Genomic DNA, 19,162 nt, shown 5'->3' with positions numbered 1-19,162 from the left:
ATGTCACCTTGAGGTTGCTAGGCAATGTTTCTCTATGTGTATAAATGTGTTAATTAGTGAGCTTTAGAGCTGCTGTTACACAGATTTTTTTTTTTTTCTTTTTTTTACCTCCGGGCAGAGCTAGAGGCTAGCTGTTTCACCCTGCTTCTAGTCTTTATGCTAAGCTAGGCAAGGCTAACCAGCTTTAAACTTAGAACGCACAACATGAGATTGGAATCGATCTTCTCATCTCAATCTTGGAAAGAACACAAAGAAGCAAATTTTCCACAAGGGTTGAACTATTTAAAGACAAACTTTATGATTGGATTGGCACATTTTTTACACATCTAGCCTGTTTTACTTGACCTCTCAAACCAGATGAGCCTATTTCAAGGCTTTTTCCATCTCACCATCTTGTTTACTTATTAGACTCATTATTTTTTTTAAAGTTAGCAGGAGCAAGTTAGCAGTGGGAAACACATCAAAGACTCATAAATAAGAACCCTCACGTCTCAGCTTTGTCTGATAATATCTCCTATTTTCTCCACTGCAGCTAGCTGAGAGTCCTCTAAGCTGAGCCTATGGCTATTGAAAAGAGTTTTGTGAAATACTGTAGAGGATGAATGGATATTCCTAACACTTAGACCATATACTCTGACACAGACTGTTATCTTTTGGCATTTTCCACCTCAGCGGATTTACTTCAGCACATGACCTTTTGTCTGTGAATATTTAAGGGGGTTATTTATCTATGACTGCATCTAATGGTGAGTGAAAGCCTTCTGTGTCCAATGGTGTCTCCCAACTAGAGTGGAAAAGGTAGAAGCTGGTTTATGGGGCCATATAATTTGTCTCTTGATTTGTGTACATTACAACCGCTTCTAAAAGTGAATATTACAGAATAATGTAATATGATCTCCTACTATGCATTTTATATCAGGCGTAAATCACTGCACGTCATGCTTCTATTTTCATCCACAAGATGATTCCTGAATTTTTATTTTTTCAAAGTAAGGTAACCACGCTTCTGGATAAAGCATAGGCATATGGAAAGTTTCATTGGGAAAATGACTTTCACTAAAAATCTGAGAAGGTTGTTAATTGAAACAAATGCTCTGAATGTCTCCCTCTTAATAACCTCCTATCCGAATGGCTAAGAGGACTGAGGATTAACCAGCAATCAGTCTCTCATTGAGTGCTTTAGCTCAGCAGAGAGCAATAACATCGTCAATTAGACTGTCAAGACATTTTTTCTCCTTGTTGTGTACCATGGCAGTGTGTGTTTACACAGTTAATTCAGGTCAACATATTGAAGCATATTGTGCTTTTATCATTGCTGTAAATATTGTATGATTAGGCAGGTGCAGAAAATGGGGGGAAGGAAGAACAAGGACAGTGTAAAACAATTAAAAATGAGACAAGCCCTGAAAAAGGGGTAGAAGTAGAAATAATGAATGCAGGAAATGCTAATATCTGTTTTGTAAAAGTGGAGGCATCAGAGATTAGCCTCAGTGTTCCTCCCTGGGTTGGAAGAGAGCAGCCATCTATAGACAGAGCAAGGTCACTCTCCAACTGCGAGACCCAGCGGCCAAGACCTTTCCTCCTGCTTTCCCTTTCACCTCTCCTTTTGTCATCTTCTAGCCTGCACGCTAGAAGCTGAAAGCTAGAAGCTGTGCATCTCATTCTGTCTGGAATTTTTTTAGATGGTAGGTTAGATGACCCCAGTGTCCTCACATCCCATCACAGTGTTGTCTGTGGGGGTCACGCATGGCCTGGGATGTTGTCACACCAGTTGTTGCTGTAATCACACGTCTGCCTTCCCAAGTCCAGGTGGACTGTCTCTGTCCTGCTGAGTGTGGAAGGCTGGAATTTGGGCAGGAGGTTGTGCAGATGTTGTTTTTACTATCGATTTAGGTGTGCAAACACAAGTTGATTTTGATGTGATATTTCATGATTTCAATAATAATATAGCTAGTTGCAAACTATGTCACGTTGGAAATTTGGCTTATATGTTAAAAAGAATAAGGTTTTGAAGAAAAAAACTTTTTTAAGGTGAGGTTTTCATGAAGAATCATTTTGGGATAGGAGCCAAAACTTAGCTATTCGTATAGGTATCAAAAATTCCATCAGTACCTTTGTGTCATATTGTAGCCATAGAACGCAGAAAATCCTCAGTTAAAAAGTGCTTTAAAGGAGAAATTTGCTTCTTTGTTTTCGTCAAAAGAAAGAAGTTTTTAGAAAAATATTTCTATATTCTTCAAATCAAAAAAAGAGAGAAAATAAACAGGCAAACAAAAAAAACCCAAAACTGACTCAAGGTCCACTTACTGGCTAATCCAGGGCTTTCAATGACAGTTTGAGTTTGAAGCATTATTTAAAAAAAAAAAAAAAAACCTCTCCACTGAGTAAGACTATAAGATGTGGTTAAAATCTTTACTCAAGGTCTATTTATAATCTTTTTCCATAGCCATGAACCAAATCTTCATTACCGCATAAAATATCATTTAAAAAACTCCATTGGCTGAGGTACACCATGAGATGTGGTTAAAGTAACTGTGGACTTGAAACCACTGTCTCCAAAGATAAGAATAAACTTTTATGTTAAAAGATAAATACTTTTTTTGCTTTGGCACAAAAACTCAGGTATCGTATTGGCACAGATATGGACAAATTTCAAATATCCAAGCCTAATGTAATAGATATACAACACATACTATTACGGGTGAAGATACAGTATATACCCTGTCTTAAAACAGTTATATGACATTATATGAAGCTCAAGTCTTCTATAACGTATTGCAGCTCCGCCTTTGTGTAAACACAGACATCAAAAATCGCACAAATTTAAAGTAGTTTGGAGAATATTGGATGGTTTGTGTGTGTGTGTGTGTGTGTGTGTGTGTGTGTGTGTGTGTGTGTGTGTGTGTGTGTGTGTGTGTGTGTGTGTGTGTGTGTCTGCGTGTCTGTGTGTCTGTGTGTGTGCGCGTATATGTATATGTGTATGTGTATGTGCATGTGCGTAGTGGCTTCAGTAAAAATCAAGACCCAGTGATAGGAACCATGTTGTAATCATTTGGTCGGAGGATTATGAGAAACAATAACTCAAAGCTGGCCTTCGATCAAACGTGTGGATGGAAGACTGTCCTTGGTGCAGCGAAAACAAACATCACCCCTGTGTCTCATAACTCTCTCACTATTACTGAGGATGGTGATTTGATATTGATTAGGTTTCATGAGAGCCCACTGCTCATCCAGCTTATTGTTCCATAGGACACTATAGAGGTTTGTCCTCCCTTGAGTCTCATGGCCCTGTGCAAGTTGTATTATCTGCTGTTATGGCTCTACAGCGGCCTGCGCCCTGAATGTAGAATGGGACTCATGACTCAGCTGCCACATTGTGTGCTTCCTGATAAAGCTATTATTTCCTCTGGCCCTGCGGACTGAGGCAAAACTTATCCATCTCTTTATTTTTATGCTTCTGTCTTTCTCTCATTGTCAAGCTTCTTATTTTGGGTCAGCAGATGTGCAATGATGTGGTGATGGGCTTGTTTGTCATTAATGCATCTGTCACCAAAAGGGAACAAGAGAGCAAGAGAATTCACACAGCCCTCAATGTTCTTTGGAAATTGCTCTTACACTAAAGCTTTGAGAGCATTTGGTTAGCGACGAATGTATGCTTTTGCTGCTGTGGTTATGAATTAAATCTCTTCATGTATTCACGTTCGCTTCACTTTTGCAGGTTCTGATTGAGGCAACAGTTTCCAGGGAGCGGCGGGGCTACATTGCCATAGATGACATCATGGTGCTCAACTATCCCTGCTGTAAGTGCCACTTCTGACAATGGATTGCAATTATAGAAGGTGCTGGAGGGAAAAAAAAGGTTTAGTGGTTTGGGGGGAGGAGTTTTATTTCAAAGCAGTATGAAACATAAATAAGATGAGGAGAAGAGTAATGGCTGATTGACCTTTTGTATTAGTACTGCAGGTTGTCCTGAGGCATCCTGTGAAGACAAGAGTGCTATTAAAAAACTGTGACACCCAAATGCCAACTCTCCCTCCCACCTGAAAACACACCTGCCGTTCTGCCTCCAGCATTGTTTGGCAGCCAAATTGATTTATTAATCAGTGAAATCTTCTACACTTTCATGTTTTCTGGCCTGACTGGAAGTGTGCTGTAGCTTTTTGTCAGGAGTCACTTTGTACAGAGGGTTTTTTTTTCTTCCCATGAAGTACTACATTTCCAAGCCTTACGAAAATGCCTTCCCTTCAGGGTGGGGGTTTTTGTAACCAATGGCTCCCTGCAGCGGAGGGCTTTATGTGTCAGTGGTGGAAAAGTGCAGGTGTACTGTCAGCCCCTGAGGACGTTGTGTAAAACATATTCACAAAGAACCCTGAACTTAATACCTGGACTAAGTGTCGCAGTGTCACTTACACACTCCCTGTACAGCACACTGCTGAACACAAGGGCTCTTGTCAGCTCATAGGACATTTAACACCCATGGTACACACCACTTTCAAGTGACTTATATAACTGACACAAGCCTGAACGGTATGTGCTCTCACGGGATTCAGTGTAATCTCCTTGTTAATATTTATACTACCCCTATTGTTATCACTGGGATGTTTGGAGATGGACATTTCAGGGATGTCATATTGGAGAGTATACCTTCAGTGATTTTATTAAAAGAACACTGGCTGTGAGATCGACTCATCCCTGCTGAATGCAAACCACCCAGTCAGCCACCCTGTTTCTCCCAGAGACAGCAGATGGCACCTTGTGAATGCTCCCATTGTAGCCATTAGATAATTAAGACTCTCATCAAGACCTGAGCATGCCTTATGATGTGGCACATGGCCATCCTGCATTACTTGGCAGCAAACTGTGTGAGGAAACCAAAGGGGTAGTGTCACATAGTAAAAAACAAAAGAAAATTAAAAAAAAAAATAAAACCTCAACAAGTTCCTTTTTGTGAATTGGAGTTAAAGCATTTTGGTTGTATTCCCCTGAGTATTAGTCTTTGACTCTGAAACCAGTGTTACAGTCCGATGAAATATTTATCACGCTAAAGAGTCCTGAGGATAAGATCTGACACATTTAGCTGTGTAACACTGCAGTTCTTTCCAACGGTAAGGCCTGTTTTTCCATTCACACTAATTTTGGTGTTTGTTTATGTTTGGCTCTCAGGCATGAATTATGAATTAACCCTAGGAGGGAGAGTAATTCAAAGGAAACATGGCCACCTGTGGGGTGCATATGCAGGCACTCTCCCCTTACTCCATACTGTACACAAACAAGATCAACAAATTGTCATCTCTCTCCTCTGCTAGATAGAAAAGCAGTGCTGTGCAGAACCAAGCAGGGGACAAGTGAGAGCCAAACATTTGCTTCTCCCCAATGCTTCACTATCAGTGTTGCTCTGCCATCTCTTCCTGTCAGTCACTCGGATTGACATGTCGGCTCGCCCTACCCCATTTCTCAAAGATGGCAGGCAGTGCTGCCGGCGTTTACCCAGTCATTTGGCTCCGCAGGAGCCTGGTTCTCACTGTTCTATTGTTAATAACTGAGTTGGGTGAGAGGGCTACTCCCACACACTGACTCATTGGCAGATCCACACAGCGTTCTGGGACATTATTAGTCAAATGTGTAGGACTTATTCTTCACTGTGGCTTTTCTTCTGCAGATTCACTCTCGCATGCTACTCATCTATAGATTGCCTCTAATCTGATGTCGTTTCTCAGCAATTTATTTTGCGAATGGAAACTAAGTGAACCCCTCAACACATACATTTACACACTAATGCACACTTTTCATCTTAGTAAAACTATATATTTCTATTTTTTTGTTTGCTCTATCTTTGAATATTATATTAATGTTATGATGGACATACATCCACTCTTGTGTGCTGTAAAGAATCTGGAAGTGGCAACCATGCATGCGACATATTCTCTCCTCAAGTGTCGACAAAATACACAAACACATGCATAAAACCGAAAGGATCAAAAGAAAGAAACTTTAAAATAGAATTTTCTAAAATGTTTTTTTTTTCATTTTTGCTTGTTTTTGTTTTCTTCCTGCAGCTGCATTTGGTAGTTCATTTTTGCAAACTGCCATGAGCAGTTACATGCATCAGCACAATCTTAACTTGAGTCGTTATTCATTAACTTAGAAAATAAAGCACAGTGAATTAAACATGAAGTTTAATGTTGTGTTAAACATTCCACTTAGAAATTTCTGTTACTGCGTTATGGCCCTAGTGAATGTTACTAGAACAAGGTTAATTATGAACAAACATTTGACAAAGCTAGTTGTTCTCTCAGGTCGAAATTCCTGTTTATGCCTTTGGAAAAAACAAGAAGCCCCGATAAAAATGTGTCATGTGTAGCTGACTGGCACTGTGAATGGCTGACAGGTAATGGGAGTCTTTTGATCTCGTTGTGTGTCTCTGTCTGTCTGTCTCTTTAGATAAGGCACCGCACTTCTCCAGGCTAGGAGACGAGGAGGTCAATGCTGGGCAAAATGCCACTTTCCAGTGTGTTGCTGCTGGAAGAGCATCGGAGGCTGAGAAGTTCCTGCTGGAGGTCAGTAGTTTAATGGTAGCTAAAGGAGCCTGTCTCTGGCTTAGATGTACAGGAGTTTGTTATATTTTTACCTCCAAAACAGTCAGCAGCACAAAAGGAAAAACTGGTTCAGGTATTTTTCACACTTGACTGCCTGAACGCTCTATATTTTAGAGGAACTTCAGGTCATAGACGGATTATGAGACAATGGGCCCCTGGGCACAGACATGTACAAAGGAACAAAACACCCAAACTGGAAGAGACACAAAATGACTACAAAACTGGTGTTTCATTTATAGTTGTTTTGCGTCTTTTTGTTGTAGTTTTGCATCTCTTTCGGTTATAGAGTTTTTTCGTGTTTGCTTTCTGTCTCTTTGTGGTCATTTTGTGTCTCTTTGCTCTTGTTTTTCATCTCTTTGTAGTCAACATATATGTCCTTGCAATCACTCTGGTTCTCCTTATGTTCATTTGTGTCTCTTTGTAGTTCTTATGAATCTCTATGTGGACATTTTGCATATCCTTGAAACCATCTGATTGACTTTCCAACAAGACATTTTAACATTCATTTCATACAGAGTTTTTAGCCCAGGAGCCCTCTAAGAATTTGGGCTCCTTGGCCTGTGGCACAGCTGTAGGTAATCCATCCATACTTCAAGGTAAATCATTAAGTTGAAGACTGTCTACATACATAAGTGGAGGCTGTTAAGCTGAACAACAACTGGAACAAGGTTTTCTCTCTTTTTGAACCATTATGTGTTCCAGATGTAGACTGTAGACAGAGCTTGAATGCTGTGAAGGCTATTAAGGCCTTGAAGCCTCCGCACTCCACTGCCTTTGAAAAGTTAAATTGCATATAGTATCATAACATTCTCTACTTTCGTCACTGCCTCCTGTTTTTATGCAAATCATGTGCCGTCTTTTCATCTAGAATGGCTTGCTCTGGGAAGGTTAGATGGGCCATTCAGTCCTTACCTCTAGTGGGAATATCACTAGGGTCTTAAAATCCTCTCCTTTATATAGCCCTGATTAAAGGAACAAGAACCATTGTGCTGTGGATTTTTTTTTTCATCTCAAACTGCAATAACTGTGCAGCCACACATTCAATACTTTTACCAACATTTTACCACCAGCTACACCCACTGTTAATCATGGTTGACCTTAGGCAAACCTACTGTATTGTTTGAAATTGGGAGATGTGTGAAGCTTCCTCACTCCCACTTCTCTGAAAACTTGATCAAACCACCCATTTGGTCACAACACAAGGATGAAGACAAATGCTTTGGGTAATTAGCTAGCATAACCATACAGGCGCCTGCTGTAATGAGATCTCCAGGCCACTGGAATGCTCTTTGCCTGCCTCTCGTCTACCTTTTGCTGTCCTCTTCACCTCCTTCTGTCTGCTCCCAGCTTCACACACATCTTTCAGACCCGTTTTCTCCATATGAACTCGCATCACTGTTGAGTTCTGTTGAGCCCTTAAGTGTTCATTGTGTCTGCTGTACCAGCTGCAGCACAGTCTTGGCTTCACACGCCTGCCAGATTAACAGATCGTTTTGTCGTTTCCTCGCCAATTAGCTACAGCCAGATTGTTTACCTAACATGAAGTGATTTTGTGTTTATTTGATTTCTCCTGATTTCTCATGCCTCCTTTCTGAAATCCACACACTAGGTAGTGTAAAGGAGATATAAAAGAAGCAGATAGGATACAGGAGTGTATGATTGAAATTTTTTTTCTTTTCCTTCGGTCACAAGATCTGTTGCCTGCTTAACCCTAATCAGCAGGTATGTTTTTATGTGTTTTTTTGCAAAGGCTCGACCTGAGGTTTGTGTGGTATGTTGGTTTTTTGATAGCCCAAAATCCTAAATACAACAGAAGCTGGGATGGCCTAGAATAACCCAAAGGTCTAATTGTTAATCCCAGCATGCGCACATGCCTTGGATTCAGTTAAAACTGGCAGATCAAAAGGATGAGTATCAAGATTCATGTCCACCATTTCACGCAAAGAGAATGGCCTGAAAACATGTCAGATTCAATGTGTTTTGTTGACACTACATGGATTTGAAGGATGCTAGTGTTTTTAATGGTGTGGAACAATGTGAGAAAGGCTTCTCATGGTGCAAAAGCAAAGCGCATCATGCAACACTCATTTGAATCTCCCTCTGTCTCTGTTTTTCCTCTTTTTCTCTATCACTATATCGCTTTGCTGCTCACTTTGTCTGCCCCAAACTCCCTTCTGTTTATGTTTTGTTTCTGCTTTATGCTAAAACGAGCAGTTGTCTGCCATTTCTACTGTTTCTTTTTTTCAGCTTTTAGTTTTTAGTCTACATGCTGCTCTTCATCCGTTATCCTATGTACTGAACTGATTAAACCTTAATGCATTAAAGCCCATCTGTCTTCCAGTTCCAACCGCTGAGCAGTTACATGTTTCGGTGCAATAACATTGCATACATAGGCCGAGGTTGTGGATGGGCTCCATTAAGGGACAACACTCATGACATAATCCTTATTATTTTAACAAGATTTCATTTGTTTTTATGAAAGCATGTCTGATTGTCATATTGTGTAATTAAATCAGAGAGATGGTCCTGCCATTCTAATTAAATTGCACACAATTGGACAATCCTCCTTTTTAATCACAAAGCTCTAATAAGAACTGACCCAGATAGCAATAATTTAAGTGTTTTGCTCCAGTCTTCTATAACGTATTAAAGCTCCGCCTTTGTGTAAACACAGACATCACAAATCACACATTTAAAGTAGTTTGGAGAATATTGGATAGTTTCTGTGTGTGTGTGTGTGTGTGTGTGTGTGTGTGTGTGTGTGTGTGTGTGTGTGTGTGTGTGTGTGTGTGTTTGTGTTTGTGGGGTGGGGGGGCAAGAAATGAAGGATGGAAGGAGAGACAAAGGAAGAAGGAAAAGGAAATATATAAAAAAACCATTTGTACCTTGGAACAATACAAATAAATTTTTCAGCTGACTATACACAGATATTTGCAATAACATAAAGCATAAACAGGTTTAACATCTGTATTTCTTATCATGTCTTTGAATAACCAGTATTTGATAAGAAACCGTTTTAGTCAATGAATGTAGTCATTTTTTGAAAGAGTGGCTTCTAAGAGGTCTTTATAACTTCAAGGTGCACGCACTACTTCAAGATTCAAGAACCAAGACCTGTATTTGTCACATGCAACATGCAGCATAGTACAGGTGCAAGACATGTTTTTCCCTGATAATCTCCAGCTGTGCTAACGTAAAAACCAAACTAAATAGAAATATATAAACATATATATACAATTACATGCTATAAAGCTATACAATGGACAAAATTGTGCAACTGCAACAAAATATGCAAACAAATAGCTAACTTAAATGCTTAAACATATATCTAAACATGTGCAAGTAATAAACTAAATAAACAAAACTGTCAGACAGAGCGATAGTCCTGAGAGAATTTGAATGGATAGAGAGTTAAAGAGAGAGAGCCAGAGGGGGAGATAGAGAGAGGTACACTGTACCCTTGAGTAGTGTTGTCTGTTTAACAGTCTGATTGCGTGCAGATAGAAGCTTTTACAGAGTCTTTCAGTCTGAGCTTTCATGCTGCAGAATCATCTGCCTGACATCAGCAGCTTAAACAGTTTATTATCGGGGTGAATGGAGTCCCTGGAGACCCTGAAAGCCCTGACCAGACACCGCCTGGTGCAGATGTCCTGACGGGCAGGGAGTGAAGTTTAAATGGCGTGCTCAGCTAAGTGCACAACCCCCTGCAGTAATTTTGCACATAAAAGTCAGTTTACTACTGTTGTCATGGTGAGTACTACTCAGCCTTTAGTACAAACTGAGGGCATGGAGTTTGAAAGATGTGAGCATTTAGGGAGTTAGGGGGGATCTAATGAAGAGGGTATATAGAGTTGCATTATGGGAAATGCAGGGTCCAGGGTTGTGGGAGCAAGTCTGTCTGTCTGTTCCATGAAGTCTCCCAACTTCATGGAATGCAGTACTTTGGAAGCGGAGGACCTCTTTATGATATATTATTTGTCTGTATTTCTGTAACTGTGTGTATGTGTATAAGTAGCCTATGTTTTTGTGTACAGCTATTGCACATCATACACTGTATGAGATGACATAGACCCGTGTGTGTGTGTGTGTGTGTGTGTGTGTGTGTGTGTGTGTGTGTGTGTGTGTGTGTGTGTGTGTGTGTGTGTGTGTGTGTGTGTGTGTGTGTGTATGGGAGAGGGACGTGACCCATTCCGTCTTCTCTCACCCTGTCCTTTCCTGCTTTCCAGAGACACAATGGGGACATTTTAACAACAGCCTCGGTCAAGCACCTGAGTCACCGGCGCTTTGTGGTATCCTTCCAGCTAGACAGTGTCCAGCGAACGGATCAAGACCTATACCGCTGTGTCACTCAGTCCCCCAGGGGCTCTGGGGTCTCAAATTTTGCTGAACTCGTCGTCAAAGGTAAATGTTCTCTCCTCTTTGTGTCTCATTGTTCTCTTTCGCTCTTTCCCCCCCTTCTGTTTCTTTCATCCCAAGCATCATTTTTTCCTGCTGTTAGTCTGATAGCGTATGTTTTTCTGCTAGTCTTGTTCACAGTAGATTACTGCCTGTGATTCAAAGATGAATTAAAAATTAAACTGATCATAACAAACAGTGATAGTCACTGGTGCGAACGTATTACCCATAGGACATCATTTGTGCATGATGGTGGAAATTATACACACCTATTTCAAATTGATTTCCAAAAAACTCCTGAATCTCAGATTGTATGGTACTCGACACACATGAAGGCTCTCTAGATGGTGAATGCAATCTGCCCGACATGTGTTGTTTTCTGTGCTCGAGTTGTCGAATAGGCTGCCGTACTCAGCTCTTCAGCTCTCTGTCAAAAAGCTGTTCACTTGACTTGGACTCCTGCAGCCCCTGTCATATCGTGTAACACAAATGGTGACCTCACTCCCATTACTCACTCCAATCTCACAGCCTGACAGCACTTTGACAGCATAGTAATGGCTGTGGGATAGTTTGTTGGCATAACACACTCCAACGAAGGGAAGATGAGAAGGATGAAGTGAGAAAGAGAAATCAGGATGTGAAAGATTCTCATTTTCATTGTCCTGTACTTCGTGCTCCTACTGTTATTACTGTTTTTTTAAAGACTGATGCAGACTGTTGTTGTTGAAGCATGATCAAACCGTTTTCATAAGGAAGCATGGATTCTGTTTAGTATTGTGATACAGACTGATTGCTACAGTAAAAAAAAGGAGCCCTTTTGCCAAAATGCTACTAAACCCTCTCACCAGCAGCTGCCAGTAAACCAGGAGTCAGTGAATGCGCTGAAGAAAAAGCCATGAAATCCCATTTAATGTGCTCACACTCCCAGCAAATAAGTATTATTATGTCCATGTGGTTGTTGCTTTGCTTACTTTATTTTATAATCAGGAGAAAGATGTTATTTCTGGTTATTTTCTGCACCACGAGGAGATGTAAGTAAGTCATGGTCAAGTCAACTGGTTGTAACTCTGTAATCTATTTCACAGGAGCTGAGACCGAGTCCTTAACAAGACTTTCATAATTCCCTTTCCTCCCACTGCCCTGCCCTAGAAGAGCCTAATCATCCCCTTAATGAGTTGCATCCACTAATTTGAAGATCTTAGATTGCATGCAGGAATCATGATGAAGCTCTCTGATAGCCCCATAGAGGACAGAAACATCACCCCATAATGAATAAAACATTTTCATTTTTCTCCTGAAGGTGCTGTTTTCTCTGGCTTTTGTTGTGGTCTCCTAGTCGTTATTTTTTCATCCTGTGCACAACTTAGGTTGTATTTTCAGGTATTTTTCTGCCCTTTAAAGCATAAATCTCAGTGCAGAGAAATCTTTAATAAATCAGAAAGTAGCACTGAGAGCAATGTTTGGTTTCAGAATAGCTCTGTATGCGGAGGGAAACAATGAAAAAGACAGCTAATAATATACTGAGCGTAAAACGCTGAGTGTAAAAATAAAGTGTTAAATAAACAAAGTAAATGAAGAGAAAAAAATCTGGCATATTTACTAGATCTGTGAACTTTAACTGTGAAAGAAATGAATGAGTTGTTTTAAGTTTGGCCCCACTTGCTGCTTGCCTGTGCCCTTTCATTATGGCTGCAGTCATTGACAGCTCAAAGATGAGCCGCTGCAGGCTACGTCAAGGCAAGGGAAAGCGGTGCAGAGTAGAGGTGAGGCGATGGTAATGTTGAAAACCCACAGAGAGGAGAGCCATAAAAGACAGAGGCGCCTCTGCAGGAATGAAGGATTAGTCACAGCCACAGATCTAACTCCGATCTTTTCTCATGTTTTGTCCTCATTTCTTTTGCATTCCCTCCCTTCCCTCACACTGTTGCATTTGTAATTGATCAGTGGTTTGGATCTGCCAGTAAGTGACATTTGACTGTTGGGCTCTTGAATTAAATCTTGGTTTGGCAGTCTTTACTGACAGTGATGCAGAGTCTCCGCTTCCATCATGGTGACCAGGTGTGACGACAGAACACTCAGTTAGAGAAAAAGATGCACAGCGCTTAATCCTGTAGAAACACAGATCATACATGTTCAGTGCTCTGCATGCAGGGCTGTTTTTTCACTCGCTACATTGCTAAAATTTATGTAAGGCTCTGAATGCCTTGTTAATAGGTATGACTAATCTGCTGTTTGAACGCAGTTTGACCTGCTCACATCCTGCAGTCCCTAGGGACTCATTTAAGACTCTGCGGGATTTAACATAGTGAGAAATCTGTTTGCATACAACTGATTAGTAAAATTAATACCACAACTTCACCTCCCCATACTGTGCATGTGCTATGGCCCTGCCAGTAAATGCCTCTACCAATACAAACATATGTTTGGACAGGAAAAATAAAAACAAACTGTTTCTCATTTCCTCCAACAGTACCTCCATCCCCCATCGCGCCGCCCCAGCTGCTGCGCGCCGGCTCCACTTACCTGATCATCCAGCTCAACACCAACTCTATCCTGGGAGATGGCCCCATTATCAGGAAGGAGATTGAGTACCGTGCCAGCCAGTCTCCGTGGTCAGAGGTGCACGGGGTCAACATGGTCACCTACAAGCTGTGGCACCTGGATCCAGACACAGAGTACCACATTAGTGTGCTGTTGACTCGGCCTGGAGAGGGAGGAACTGGCCCTCCTGGACCACCTCTCGTGAGCAGGACCAAGTGTGCCGGTGAGCTCCCAGATCTTAACACACTGAACCCCTTAGATTCATCTTGAGACCCCCTGAAGGGTTCCGACCCATGGATGGGAACCACTGGCCTAAATTATTAGTGTTGAACTTTAGGTCATATAGCACCTTATGATAGCAGGCTATGTTACTTTAGATAAGAGTTCTCACAGCATAGATTCAGGCAGGTATGGCTTTTATCGTTCACTACACACTCATTCGCAAAACAGAGCAGTGCAATTTAATGCCTAACTCCAAATATGACAGTGCAGTTGCTACTGCTCGACATTGGCCAGTGACTGCTGCTGCATTTCAAGCTGAAAACACATGACCCACATGAATCTCTGAGTATTGTCGGCATTTATCACTTACATCTTTTCTGTACCAGAAATTTGTAACCATATCTGGATCTGACAGTATGTTGTCATGTTTATAGAGATAGCAGTCTACAACAGCCTATTTAGTATATTCCCATTTGGGGAACTTGTACCAGGAAGCTGCTCTGTGATTTCATCATCTTATACATCTAGATCAAAATAATACCTACAAATATGTCTACTTTACACTCAAGGAAGTCATTTCATAAAAGATCCTCAGTTCAAACAGCCACACACTGTAACTTCAGAGAGTCCTAGAGTATGGGTCTGCATCTGTCATGATAATCTGCTAAAATTCAGTCAGAAGAGGACCTGATAGACAAGTCTGACTCAGTCACTGCATATACTTATCTCTTAAGAAAAAGCACATTCGCTATCACTGGCCTTCTCTGAACTCGGGAGCTAAGGAGAATGGGAGACTTTTTTGCTGCCAGCATGGCAATACTGGTTTGACGTTCATTTAAAAGATAACAGCTGGCCGACTAGAGTAGCTAGCCTAAAGCAGGCTTCCTTGGTGTCTACAGATAGAAATTTTATTTGGCAAGTACAATAAATGGACTAGAATTTGTAGGTGACAGTGGTGGAGACATATAAATCACAGATACACACTGTAAGGGCTTTGATATAACGTGTAAATAAACAATGAGGGACATAGAGTACTATGGACAAAATACTACCTGTATACTCGATACCTACATGATTAACTTGTAGAACTGCAACTAACAATTATTTTCATTAATTCACCAATTATTTTCTCGATAAAATGTTAGAAACTGCCCTTTATAAATTCCCAGAGCTCAATGTTCTATCTCCAAATTGCTTGTTTCATGCAAATAACAGTCCAAAACCAGAAGATATTCCATTTATTGTCATTAAACCAAAGAAAAGTAACAAATCTTCATATCTGACAGCCCGGAACCAGCAGATCTTTGGCATTTTTGCTTAAAAAATGACAGAAACGCTTAATCAATTATCAAAATAGTTAATTTTCTGTCACTGATGTAATTTAATAATAGACTAATCATTTTATCTCTATTAGTTTGCTTCCTGTTTCCTGTTTGTTTGTCTTTTCTGCTCATTCAACAAAAGCATCTTTTCAGTGTTTACAGATTTAAAAATTGATTATTTCTCATTTTCATCAATTGTTCAGGTTAAGGTTTTCCTAACATCAGGCTATTTTTTTTTAATTGAATATTTTGTTCCGGCCGCTTACATCTGTGCACCTCTGTCATCTGTCACAGTAAAGGCCCAGAGCACCCAGGGAAATGAGCAGGATACCAACAGGCCACACCCATGCTCACTGTTAAATATATGTTCACATATAGAGCACTAAGAGTACTGTGTTAATGCAGATGCACACATTACTGCTGCCTACATCTGCAATGTGTGTGTTGTAGTCTTGGGCACATGAAATTGAGAGAGCTTTGTGTTACCCAAAGGCAGTCTGTGGATTCGTGTCTTCCATGGTCATCACTCTTTTGTATGCCCAACGGTCTCTTCCTGCCACACACCATCCCTCACATATATCCCTACCCTGCTCCAGTAGAGCCTCCCTGGCCCTCCTCTCCAATGACATATTAAAGCTACTCTCCTCTCCCAACAGCCAAAGACACCCCTCATTCATCAAGCACCCTGTGTGAGCTCATAGCCCTCTCTCCACAATCCCTGCACACCCCTCCCTCAACTCAAGAGACATAAAAAGTTCACAATAAAAAAATAAAAAAAATTAAAATTTTTTTAAAGCCGACAGCAAGAGGGAGAAGAGGCTAGGGTGTGGGTGTGGGAGTGTGAGTGTCAGTGTGAGTGTGTGTGTGTGTGTGTGTGTGTGTGTGTGTGTGTGTGTGTGTGTGTGTGTGAGAGAGAGATGATAGTTTTTCAAAGTGAGAGAGTAAAATGGTTATAAGGAGGTGAGTGAATGTGCGAGAGTGAAGCGAGAGAGGATTCACAATGTACGGAAATTGCTTTCACAGTTGCTGGTATCGGTGTTTTTGAAAGTCACCAAACTGAGCCTTTAATGATGTATTTACATTTCAGCCACTGTGACATTAGCTTGTTCCACCATGTGTGGATAAGTAATACTGCTATGTTTGCTGAGCTGTTAAACAGGGCATTTAGATGCGGCACTAGTTCAGTACAGGGGAAATATAGGTGAAATTAATTTTGCAAGTTGTTGTGTTGTTGCTGCCAAGCTGTGAAAATCCGATGGTTGAATTTTCTTTTTCTTTCTTGTGGTGCAGCTGCATGTTACTGACTCCTGCGTGGTTTGATCAGTGTTCGCACTTCTTATTTGAGCGTGTTGATGTGTTAGACACTTTACAGTAAGCTGCAACCTGCTCCACCTGGTGTATCTCACCTTTATGGCCCTCCAGAAGACTCTAATCACCAGCTGGTTTCCAGAGCTCCCCTGACCCAACCTAAAAACCATCTGGTCTACACTACCTCTACTGACCCCCCCCCGCTGTTGGCCTGATTAGGTTTAAGCATGACAAAATAGATGGTGGGGTTGTTGTGATGATTTCGGGGAGGTGGTAATTATCATGTGGACAGAAGGAATATTTGGACCGTCTTTGTATGTAGGAGGAAAGTAAATTTCCTCTCCAAAAGTTATGTCTTGCAACAGTGACTAATCTCACTCTTCCATAGTCATGCTTAATGTCTCCCTCCTTCCCAAACATGTTGGATAGCTGGCTTCACCGCACACATTCACATCCTCCTGGAGCCGAGCTGTCCTCATGCGGGTGCTGTAAAACTAATGGCCGTGAATGTGAACATGGTCTCTGCCTGGCTCCGATACCCATCCAGGTGTGCTTGATGAGCCATTGCTTTGATTATCAGCACGGTGCATTAGCACAGCTTGAAGCCCCTCAAGTAAATCGCAGAGGAGAGGCGAGCATTTGTACTGCAGGTGGTCCCCAAACTACGTTAATGGGCTTCCACCTGCTGCTGGGTCACTGAACCTTCTGGAAAGCCCCTGCCCATGATGCTCTTGGTCTGTCAGAGGGAGCCAACACTGGATTCTGACTAAAATTAGGCACATTAGGAACACAAGTGCTTTGCCCTTCTCGGCATGCTGTTCATCATGTCTTCCATTTGGAGCCAGAATTCCCTATATGTGCCCATTTGGGGTCTCTGGATTTATTTGTGCTTGGGTTTTTATTTGCTAGCACATGGGTATAGGCATGCATGTCTGTATAAATTTGGTTTTCCCGTCTAACGCAGTCAGTCCAGATCCCCTCCACGGATGCATGCAATCTAAGGCAGCTCTGCTCTGTCCTGCTGCTGTCCCATGTCGCAGTTTAAGGGGAGATAATAAACCAGAACCTGTCACATCCACTCTGACTTCCAATCTCCAAGGATCAACATGGTGCTCTGGGCTTTTGGCCATGTTGGAGCGGCTGCAGTTTTCACGCCACAGGGTGCCAGAGAATGGGTGCCCATGGCATACAGACAAATAAGACGAGGCAAGGGGAAGGGGCTGGCACAAATGTCCACTTTGAGAAAGCCCACAATGAGCACACTGTGGCCTCTTTGGCGATGCTTTCATTAACTCAGCAGTTAAATGCCTCTCTTTATTTAGCTCTCAGACTGTGCAGACTATCAATTACACCATTAAGACAATCCTCAGTCACACTGAACAATGGATCATTAACATTTCTTGCTGGGTGCAGTCTACTACTTTGCGATTACTGAGCCCACCCATTTATCTGCCGTCACATTAGTCTGGAAGAGTTTCAGATCAATGCTCTGGTTATATTTCCATCTAGTATGAGATGCCAGACAGCAAATTAAAAGAGAAAGCTGGTGACTGTAGAGGCCTTCAGTATAGATTGGAAGTGTCATAAAATTTTACTTCAAAAGATTTGCTCTAATGCAGGCATTAATAAGTACATAAGAAATTGGGCATAGGGCTGTTGTGTCTGATAATGTTCACGTTTTTTATACATATATATCTGTGTTTGAACGTGAGCACGTAAAATAGTTGGAGAGGGGAGGAAGAAGGGAGTGATAAGAAGTTAAAGAGAGTGATATAGAGAGAGGGCAGAAAACAGTATTTTATAAAGCAAATGTGTTCTTATCTCTCTGTATGTGTGTGCTTTCACAACTACAAAGCACCTTTTCTTAGATAATTCTTGTTTTAGTGCATTACCCCTGATCAGTGATGCATTAGCCACCTTATTTAAGTTCCCTGCACTAATCTGTGCTGCTGTGAGAATCCCACTGAGTGTGCCAGTCAGTGAGGGAATGAAGACCTTGGCCAGTAACCTCAAACTCCACTGATCTCTCTCTGTACCCCGTATCTCTGCTGTCATTCCCTGCCTCCCCGGCTCATTACTCAACGCGACTTATTTAAAGAATAAAGCCATGCAATACATTATGTAGCATATTGCTTGACAAAAAGGCATTAATTGTGTTAATAATGGCCACTGATAAATGTCTCCATTGATACTCAGGATGTCCTTGGCTTAACTCATCCTCTCTTCAGTTTCAGATGTCCTCCTGAACACTGGCTGGTCTGTGCCTCAGTGTAAAGAGGCTCTCTGTATCTTTCAGCTAGCCATTACATTGGAGGAGGATATCAAAGACAGAGCTGTTGTTCTTTTACTCTGAGTCAGAGAAAGTCAGGGTTAACCCGGCAATGACTAGAATTAACTTGGTGCCTTCTAAAAATATGCAACAGGCCATTGCGATGACCCAGCTGTAAAAGTGACCAACGGAAGTGAATGCCCTTGTATAGCACTGGCATTTTTGTGTGTGGATTAAACCTCAGGGCGAAGAAGTATAAGTACTGGATAGTCAATTTGCTCGTCGACACAGAGGAAGGGACTGGTGGGAGCACAATGGCAACCCGCAGCCTGTCCGATTAATTAGCGCAATTGGCATGAGTTCCTCCTCTGCCATGGGGGATGTGGGTGTGTTGTGCTGGCAGCAAATTGTTGACCTCCATGTTTTGGTGGGGCAGTATGGCTCCAGATAGGATGGAAACAAGTGAAGGACTGCCAGGGTAGTCCTGGAACACTGTCTTTTGCTGGGTG

General features: G+C 41.5%; 1 protein-coding gene across 4 annotated transcripts in view; it reads left to right on the top strand.

Annotated features, from left to right (window-relative positions):
• ptprub (protein tyrosine phosphatase receptor type Ub) overlaps window positions 1-19,162 on the top strand; it is a 159,005-nt gene that overhangs the window by 86,519 nt on the left and 53,324 nt on the right. For all 4 annotated transcript variants that reach the window (XM_040117793.1, XM_040117792.1, XM_040117794.1 and 1 more), the window contains 4 exons: window positions 3,719-3,800; window positions 6,442-6,557; window positions 10,823-10,997; window positions 13,462-13,755. In XM_040117793.1, the coding sequence (XP_039973727.1) occupies window positions 3,719-3,800; window positions 6,442-6,557; window positions 10,823-10,997; window positions 13,462-13,755 (667 nt within the window). The remainder of the gene's footprint in view (window positions 1-3,718; window positions 3,801-6,441; window positions 6,558-10,822; window positions 10,998-13,461; window positions 13,756-19,162) is intronic.

This window comes from Xiphias gladius, chromosome 22 (assembly GCF_016859285.1).
Source record: "Xiphias gladius isolate SHS-SW01 ecotype Sanya breed wild chromosome 22, ASM1685928v1, whole genome shotgun sequence".
Classification (NCBI taxonomy): domain Eukaryota; kingdom Metazoa; phylum Chordata; class Actinopteri; order Istiophoriformes; family Xiphiidae; genus Xiphias; species Xiphias gladius.
The sequence above is the reverse complement of the archived record's forward strand: the minus strand, read 5'-3'. Positions and strand labels throughout refer to the sequence as shown.